General features: G+C 47.7%; 1 protein-coding gene across 1 annotated transcript; it reads right to left on the reverse strand.

Moving 5' to 3' along the window:
* Positions 1-410: 410 nt before the first annotated feature.
* Positions 411-7,420, reverse strand: LOC125545276 (CASP-like protein 5B1). Its single transcript, XM_048709168.1, has 3 exons — positions 6,992-7,420; positions 1,310-1,442; positions 411-762 (listed from the first exon to the last, which is right to left on the reverse strand). Exons 1-3 carry the CDS (start codon positions 7,117-7,119, stop codon positions 559-561), a joined length of 465 nt encoding a protein of 154 aa, XP_048565125.1. The 5' UTR covers positions 7,120-7,420; the 3' UTR covers positions 411-558.
* Positions 7,421-9,573: the final 2,153 nt, after the last annotated feature.

Consider the following 9,573-nt stretch of genomic DNA (forward strand, 5'->3'; position numbering starts at 1 on the left):
CATCTTGCGCTGTAATTTCCAGGGAGACCTGAGATCGTGCAACTGGTGAGAACTGGAATTATACCACTTTCGGAGTTGCAAGTCATTGTCCACGGATTCTTTAGATAAGCGCTGTTCGATATCAGTACGCTTTTCAAATTGAATTACCCAGAGACTTTTGCAATGCCTGACAATAGGTAGATAGTTTTGTCTCTCGGAATCGTTGTTAAGTCACAATTTCTGTTTGGATTAAATCACGTAGCAGAACATTCGTATATGCAACTCTTTATGATGTTGTCCAGCGTCGATTTTTCTATTTTTGACCAGTGTCCAGTGTGCCATGTTCACTGGGCAAAATGAGTTAATCAACAGCAAGACTCCATACCAGGAACCAAGTTATCTTTGGCCCGAAACACTGAAGCATGGCTCTAAAATTTAAGACTTCATGGAACTTGCGACCATTGCCCATCTATTCTCTGGAATTAGCAGTCTATTCCTATGTAGTCTGCTTGACACATCAGTCGGTATATAACCAGACAGGACCAAACAACACTAGGTACAGACAGAGCTCCTACATATCTAATCAAGATGAAGGAGGAGCCAAAACATCACAAGGGCAGATGTGGCACTAAGCGCCCAGGAAAGGAATGCAAACGCGGTCGCAAGCTCAAATGTCCCACAGGGGAGATGCGGGTCCCTGCTGCAGAAGTACGCATCCTTGTCGAAGAGAACAACGACGCCTCCTGCTGAGCATGAAGCGGCGAACGACAGGATCGACGTTACCTGCATCATAGAGAATGATTGCCTCAGTACTTTCAAAGGAATATCTGGCTGAAACATCAGAGGCGTAACATGTTTTTATAGACATGTGACCCGAATGTAAATTAATGTGAACTGCAGAATGTGACTAGATGGGCCTAGGTCCTAATGAAACTCCTGCAACTGAATTGCAGTTCATAAAAAGACTTTCAAGCACTTGTAATTTTTTGTCAGGTCTGCCTCAAATTGGTTCTATTTAACTGGATGTGGCCTTAAAGTATACTATATTAACTGAAACTAATAAAACAAGATTCAACTTCACCAACATAGAGTGCTGGTTGTGACAGAGATGCATTGTAGCCGAAAGTATACCAGTCTACAATACTCAACATAAAGTTGGCTAGATTGATGTCTTAATACAAGATGAAATAATTTAAATAACAAGGCCAAAGAAATTGAAAGAACTTTAAAGGGTTCTGGTTTGGCTTTCAAATTGTGGTAATTTATGTAGGACGAAAATAAGGCAATGCAACATAGAATGCAAAATCCTGACAAACAATCAAGGAATTACCCAATCTCCAACAACAAATAAGCTCACGAGAACAGCACTGTTGAGTTCCTTTTTCATTCTCAAAGCATAGCCATCAAGACACGCAAGTCCCAAGCTCCAGAGTGCTTGTAGTCCCATTGATGCAATCAAGTAGCTGAAATTTGAGAGTTATAATCAAACCGTTTACCAATTCACAATCTGAGAGTTAAAATGAACACATTTGTTACACAAATTAGAGCATGTTGTAATAAAAAAATGTTTACCAGTTCATAATCTGAGTTAAAATGAACACATTTGTGGCACAAATTAGAGCATGTTGTAAGCTTTATGAAGGCTATATACTCCCAAATGCAAAAGGCTGATGAATTTATCACTACATGGCCACAGGAAGTTGCATCCACAAATGTTTTATAAGCACACGCATACACAAATGAATGCTCCATGGCAGATGTCCTTGAAAAAAATGTATGCATCTACACCAATATTCAACCTTAGTACAGATGAATGCTCGTCATTAAAAGGCTGTTAGGTATCACACACAGAACAAGATAATAGTTCTGATATACTACCCGTGTGGCTTGTCATACAATTTTACTTAACAGACTGGCAAGTTTGGATTTTTTGGGTTAAAAGAGTGGCACAAGAAGGGTCAAGTGGTTAAATGTTAGAAACCCGTTACAGACTCACTCTTGGGAGGCCAACCTCCAGGACCGGTTCCCACGGCGTACAGGTGCACACACTCGCCCACGCTCCCACGCGTGCCATGATCGGCACTCATCTGTGTTTCCGTTGTAACGTGTAATCCTCATGTACCTCTCAAGTGTACATAAGCACACCCGTGTTGGTCAATGCAATAAATAGAGAATTCCCCCCATCTAACTTGGTATCAGTCGCATGTTCAAATATGGATGGAAACGGAGCGGAAACAGAAGGAACTGAGTGCTGCCACATTTATTTTCATAACGAATGCAAAAACCTAGGAAATGAATAGGGAGATAAATACTACTGGAAACAGATACAAATCAAATACGGTGTACAGCAGATACAAAACCAGATGTTCGCCGGAACCAAAAGACCCCTTTAACAATTGAGAAAATCACAAGCAAACTATTTCAATTGATATGACCACAACAACTTTTGGTGACTCCTAAGCCGGTGGTATAACTCATAAACCAGCCGCGCCAAACAGAGGCTCCTGGACAATAGTGAGGATGGGTGAGGATTCTATTAGATATTAGTGTTGCCATTATTGGCCACAACGTGAGTTTTATTGAGTGCTGGACTGAGCCACATAGTAGACATGGTAAAAACAGAAAGTTTCGTATTCACGAATCTGCTTCCGTGGCTGTTCCACCGGAAAACGCTGTTCCATTTCAATTTCCTTTTGCAATATTCTGTTTTCGTTTCAGTATTTTCACTCTTTCCGTTTTACCACGGAAAATCCGGGAAGTTCCCACTCCATTTTCATCCTAGTTCAAATCCTTCCCACTGTCCGCCATGAGCGCCCCACGCACCCTTTCTCGCAGCCGCTCGCTCGGGGATGCCAATGCCATCTTCACCCCAACCCGCGTCACTATGGCAAAAACAGAAAGATTCATATTCACGGATCCGTTTCCATGGCTGTTCCACCGGAAAATGCTGTTCCATTTCCGTTTCCGTTTCCATTTCGCAATATTCGTTTTTGTTTTCGTATTTTCACTCCGTTTCCGTTCTTTCTGGAAAATCCGGACAATTTCCACCCCATTTTAATCCTAGTCCAAATCCTTTTCGCCTTCCGTCATGAGCGTCCCCACGCACCCATTGCCGCAGCCGCTAACTAGGGGACGCCAACGTCGTCTTTTCACCATGCCCCGCGTCACCATGGTAAAAACAGAAAATTTCATATTCAAGGATCCGTTTTCGTCGATGTTCCACCAGAAAACGCTGTTCCATTTCAATTTCCCTTTCACAAATTCTGTTTTGGTTTCCATATTTTCACTTTGTTTCCTTTTTCCCGTGGAAAATCCGGTAAGTTTCCACTCCATTTTCATCCTAGTTCAAATCCTTCTCACCTTCCGCAATGAGTGCCCCAAGCACCCATTGTGGCAGCCGCTCACTCAGGGACGGCAACACCATCTTCACCCCGCCCCGTGTCGCCATGGTGAAAATAGGAAGTTTCACATTCACGGATCCGTTTCCATGGGTGTTCCACCGGAAAACGTTGTTCCATTTCCGTTTTCGTTTCGCAACATTCTGTTTTTGTTTCCGTATTTTCACTTTGTTTCCGTTTTTTCTTGGAAAATCCGGAAGTTTCCACTCCATTTTCATCCTAGTTCAAATTCTTCTCACCTTCCGCCATGAGCGCCCCACACACCCATTATCGCGGCTGCTCGCTCAGGGACACCAACGCCAACTTCACCCTGCCCCGTGTCGCCATGGTAAATACAAAAGATTTTATATCCACGGATCAATTTCCATGGATATTCCACAGGAAAACGTTCTTCCATTTCAATTTTTGTTTCACAATATTCCATTTTGGTTTATGTATTTTCACTATGTTTCCATTTTTCCATGGAAAATCCGAAAAGTTACCACTCCGTTTTCATCCTAGTTCAAATCCTTCCCACCTTCCGCCATGAGCGCCCCATGCACCCATTGTCGCATCCGCTCGTTCGGGGACGCCAATGTCGTCTTCACCCCACCCCGCGCCGCCATGGTAAAAACAGAAAGCTTTATATTCACGAATCCATTTCCGTGGCTATTCCACCGGAGAACACTTTTCCATTTCCATTTTTGTTTCTGTTTCGCAATATTCCGTTTTTGTTTCCGTATTTCACTCCGTTTCTGTTTTTCGTGGAAAATCCAGATAGTGTCCATTTCATTTTGTCATAGTTCAAATCCTTCTCACGTTCCGCATGAGCGCCCCACGCACCCATTGTCGCAGCCGCTCGCTTGGGGATGCCACAGTTGTCTTCACCCCGCCCCAGGCCGCCATGGTAAAAACAGAAAGTTTCATACTCACAGATCCGTTTCCATGGATGCTCCACCGGAAAACGTTTTCCCATTTCAATTTCCATTTCACAATATTCCGTTTTGGTTTCCGTATTTTCACTTTGTTTCCGTTTTTCTGTGGAATATCCAGAAATTTACCACTCCGTTTTCATCCTAGTTCAAATCATTCTCACCTTCCGCCATGAGCGCCCCACGCACCCATTGTTGCAGCAACTTGCTCAGGGACGCCAACGCCATTTTCACCCCGCCCCGCGTCGCCCCTGCGCCTGTCCCCTAGGCAATGCAGCCTACTCCAGCCACCGGCATCGCTGGTCCTGCTGGCGACAGCTGACCACTTACCCAAGCTAGCATCATTCGTGAGTTGCACCTTACTTCCAATGCCCTCACCCCCCACCGGCGCTGCTTCCTCACCCAGGTCCCCTTGTCCCTGCTCCTTCCATGCATCATATCAGCAATACTTCTTACATCCCATTCAAGCTCAGTCTCGAAACCAACAACTACTGGAAGTGGCGCCAGATGTTCTTCTTCGTCCTCTACAAGTTCAATGTGGAGGATCACCTCAAGGAGGAGTCCGAGCCCCTGCACGAGTATGGTCTGGTGGATTGACGACATCATGATTTTACTGTAGATCTATGCCACAATTTTTTGATGACAGTACAATGTGATCATGTCCCCGGACTGCAACCAGCCGCACACTTCTGCGACAGCGCAGCCGGACCGTCCACCTCGGCCTGAGTTCCATCCTACGGTCCAAGGCGACATGACCATCGCCGCCCACTTGGCAGACGCCCTAGACGATGTGGAGGAGCCCGTCTCCGACCGCGCTCACACCCTGCAGCTCCGTGGACTGAGCCGACGCTTCTAGGTGATGGACACTGTACTTCCTGTGCAAAGGTGTCGTTCCTGAGCTTTGTTCAGGCCCGGCCCACTTTCTACTCGAGTTGATCGCACTCACTGATCGAGAGCGCACCAAGGGGGTATTGTTGCATGTACAGAGTAGGTGCAACGGGAGCCTAGGAAGGCAAGGCCATGTTGGAGAGGGAGATGGTATTGGCGGTGCTGCGCAGCTCACGGACAGGGATGCCCGCTGGACACCTGCTGGCGCTGACTACTAGAGGAAGTACTAGGGTGGAGACAAGGGGAGCAGCGACAGGCTTGACGCGAGGTGGATTGAAAAGACGACGTCATCTTCGCCAAGGGAGCAGGAGTGGCGGTGACCACGCCGGGAGCTCATAGCGGAAGCAGGAGGATAGAACTTGGGCTCTTGTGCCAAGAGAGATTGATAAGCTTCTCACTGATGATTGTATTGATGTACAAGATGTGCTTATATACACAGTCAAGGGAGCTAGTGCTATTTCCACGTTACAACAGAATATCAAATAACAGTCGATCACAGCGCGCACAAAGAACATGGTGACCGCGTGCATTGTATGTCCTTGTGATCCGGTCCAGGTGGTTGAGCTCTTGTGGCCTGGTCAGTGTCACATTCCCAGCAATTCCAGCCAAAGGGATACAGTACACATCTGGCCCTGACTGGTCACGCCATCTTCTAGACTCAGTTGATGACAGTATAGAGCAATAATTATAGTTAAAAAAGGCATGCCTAGGCGGGCGCTTAAGTGCGTACAGGGCTACAAGCTCTAGGAGATAGCAACACGCCTAGCGCTTAATCTGCGCATCCTCGTGCACTTTGGTCAGAAAAGCGCAAGGCAGTGGCAAAACGCACAATTAAGGCCTGGTGCTTTTTAAAACTAATGTTCTTATTCTGGAAAGCTTGCCATCACTGAAATGATGTTGTGTGTAGCAAGGGTAATACACCGATTGCTGAATCAGTGCAATTTCTAGAAAGCTATGTTCATTCTGTATGTGGTATTCAGCAAGCAAGCCAAATGCATGATCTGAAGGGTAAATGGAACCTTGGCATGATGGCTATTGAGGAGCCTAACCTAAGTTAGGGCACTTCTGATACACATTTGATCCTGGAACCTCCACAAGTTGGCCAGGTCAAAAATGAATGTGGATGCCAGTTTGATCTAACAATTTGCGACATGCTGTGCTGTCAGCCTGAGGTATATTCCTAATGTGCAAGCATTCTGTAAACTGAGATGGGGGCGTGCATAGAAGGATTTCAGCTAACGGCTCAATGGATCAACCAGCCAGCTATTGTTGAAACTGATAGCCTTGCACTATCTCAAGCAATAAATGGTTCTGACCAAGACAGATCTTTGGCACATGGTATTCTGAAGGGCATCCCTCCTTTCAACCTTTTTTGAAGGGAATTGCTGCGCAGATCCTATAAAGGAGCTGACATATTCAGCAGATGCAGCCCCAGATTGTTCGCTCCTGGCGGTTTCAAGTCAAACCTGCAGCCTCAATCACCAAATGCTGATCAGTTCAAGGCAATCGCTACTCAGAATTTGAGATCCTATCACTTATGGGCGCTGCAGATGTGCTTCCAAGGAAAACCTAATTGCGAAACATTTCCCCACCCAAAGTACAGCGAGCAACTAGTGAATGCCAACAAAACGAATGCATCATGCTGCTGAAGCTTTCTAAATTGCCATGCCCAAATACACTTTGCTAATTGATAGCTACTGAGGACGGCTACCGGGCATGAGAGAGAGAGAGAGAGAGAGAGAGAGAGAGAGAGAGAGAGAGAGAGAGGCAGGGCACAAATCCGAGCGTTTGGGGGGAGGGGGCGGGGGGAGCTACCAGAAGGCGGTGTAGTTGGCGAAGCCGATCGCGGAGGACATGACGCAGACGGACGCGGCGGCGAAGAGGAACTGGCCGAGCCGCAGCGAGAGGCCGCTCCACGTGCCGGGGCTCCCGGACAGCTCCATCGCGCCGCCGGACTGGCCCCCGAGCGCAGCCGCCCGCTCCCTCAGACGCCGGGCCGGCGATCGGCAGCCATGCGGGCGGGCGGGCTAGAGTGGGGCGGGCCTGAGGGTCTCGGTCGGCGGGGCGGCGTGCGGCGAGCAGCGGCGGAAAGGTGATGCTCGCTCGGCGGAGTCGGGGGTTTTCGATTATTTTTTTGCCCGAAGGGGAGAAGCGGAGGGGATGGCAGAGATGGGAGAGAAGCGAGGGGGAGAGCAGACTTTTTGCGACGGGGTTTGGACTTTTTGGAGAGGTGCGGCGCGACCTGGTGGCGACGGAGGTTGGTCCGTTACAGTTGTTGGCACGGGGCGTTTTGGTCAAGCGGTGCGGGCGGGGATTGCGGGGTCGGCTGAGCGGCGCCGGCCCGGCCGGACGCGGTTGCTTGCGTCCATGGCTTTATCGCACCGCCGAAAACTCTTGCCGATAATACGACCTTTTCTCCCTTTTTTTTGTGGGAGATATATAAAAGGGGTTTCATGTGTCCTTTTCTCTTTGTGCCCGTCCACGATGCACGCAGGAACCAGCTTTACCTAACCGTGAAAGCTCCCTGCGAGATTAACAAAACCAGATCTATTGGCCACTGTCTATTTCACTTATTAGGCTTTGTTTGGTTGCATGGTAAAGAAAATATAGGGCCACAAACATTAGGGGAGGGGAATTTCACAAACACATGGGACAAGTTTCTACCACATCTCTACTACTATTAAAAAAGCAAACTTAAGTTCCCCTAAAATCACCTCACAAAATGTACACAGATTAACCAGGATCCTTCGATCTGATCCAAGTAACAAAATCTAAGAGTCAATATTACTTTGTGGTCTGCCTCCCCCATCGAACGGCTCACGGTAAATGTTCTGCCACGGTCTGCCAATCGAAGCGCGATGGGTCGGTCCGTGATATCCCTCCCCACGATCCCTCCTCCTCCCAGCCGCCCCCTCGCCAGCGCCCTCCTCTTCTGGCCTCCGCCCATGCCTCCCCACGCACGCAGCCGCCGACGCTCCATGTCTCCGCCACGCCCCTGCCGCCGGCGCGCCATGTCTCCACCGCAGGAACCGCCTCATCTAACAAGAAGATTGAACGCCCTCGCCGCCGGTGCTCCATGTCTCTGCCGCAGAAGCCGCCTCATCTGACAATGAGATTGGACGCCCCCGCCGCCACTTTAGAAATCGGTGAATCGCCGCTGCTGTTACCCACATGCGAGGATCATCAGTACAATCTTCAGCTAGCACACATCGGGGGCGCAGGAATCAGCACAAGATGATGTTGTCGCCATTCTTCCGCACAGCCGACGTCGCGGAAGCTGCTCTTGCTGTTCCTATGCACGACCGCCAGCGTTCTTCCGCACAGCCAAGGACGGGAGCGACTGCCGCTGCTCCGCCTTCCATAACCGTTGTAGCGCGGTGAGTGAACGCCCTAGGGAAGGGTGGTGGCAGAGGCCGCACATGGTGCGTGGATGCCCACCACATGTTCGACGAGTTCCTCTGATTGACCTCTCTATCTCTGGCGCTCTGTGTTTCAGTTTCCATGCTCCCGTGCTTCATACCTTTCTTCTGATAATCCCTACCAACTTGCCGCTGAATTTTCAGAAGCATGAATGTGATTCAGTGCACAACTTTCATGTTTGGAAAAGGCATGTGTTCCTGTCCCTGTCCGAAGAAAAATCTGGTCTTATAGTATACTTTGTACTTCATCTCTCAGCAATGAGATGCTTAGGTCGATCCATTTGCATCGGCTGATGCTGTTCAAGATAAGGCAACTGTCGTTCTGTCGGCATATTCCGTCTGTCCAGGACGTTCTCAAGCACCACTAGACATTTTGCAGGGCGCTGTTCGATTAGGCTTGGACCGGATCAGAGAAATTCTTTTCTATTTTCAAAAGTGTGTAGCTTACATTGGAGGGGGAGAGAGAGAGAGAGAGAGAAAGACCGGCTAGGGACACCATCATTAGATAGGTTAGCGGTTTTTAACAGCGTACATGATTTTTGCTTATGTGTGTTTTACAATATTCAGCCCCAATTTTTTCTTGATCTGTGTTGCTATTTTCCTGCACCATGATTTTTACTGTTTGATTCGCTCTTGTCATTCAGCCTGACACTTTGAGTCTGAACCATAATTTTCTCATTATTCCAAGTATGCATTTGTAATTGTAGGATAATCATACAAGTACTTCTAGCATTTGAATTTCAAAAGGTAGCTCAGAGACTCACAGTACGATCTGATCACATACTATGCATTTATGTTATAGAATTTCCAAATAATATATTCTTCATAGTGCTAACAGTGTTACTAACGTTCTGTCAAAGTGTCAAGCATATCTGATGCTGCAATTAACTCATTTCAGTCTATTAATGTCATATTAGCTTCCTCTTTGACATAACAATTTGCTACTGAAAATACATGAGGATTTCAGCCTTTTCATCT

Source organism: Triticum urartu, chromosome 3 (assembly GCF_003073215.2).
Source record: "Triticum urartu cultivar G1812 chromosome 3, Tu2.1, whole genome shotgun sequence".
NCBI classification, from domain to species: Eukaryota; Viridiplantae; Streptophyta; class Magnoliopsida; order Poales; family Poaceae; genus Triticum; species Triticum urartu.

What these genes read in the sequence shown, in the direction of transcription:
- LOC125545276 (XM_048709168.1), bottom strand. Translation starts at nt 7,119, where the DNA reads ATGGAGCTGTCCGGGAGCCCCGGCACGTGGAGCGGCCTCTCGCTGCGG. An exon ending in GCCAACTACACCGCCTTCTG is followed by an intron (nt 1,443 to 6,991) that starts GTAGCTCCCCCC and finishes CTCAAATTTCAG; the next exon opens with CTACTTGATTGCATCAATGG. An exon ending in TATTTGTTGTTGGAGATTGG is followed by an intron (nt 763 to 1,309) that starts GTAATTCCTTGA and finishes TCTATGATGCAG; the next exon opens with GTAACGTCGATCCTGTCGTT.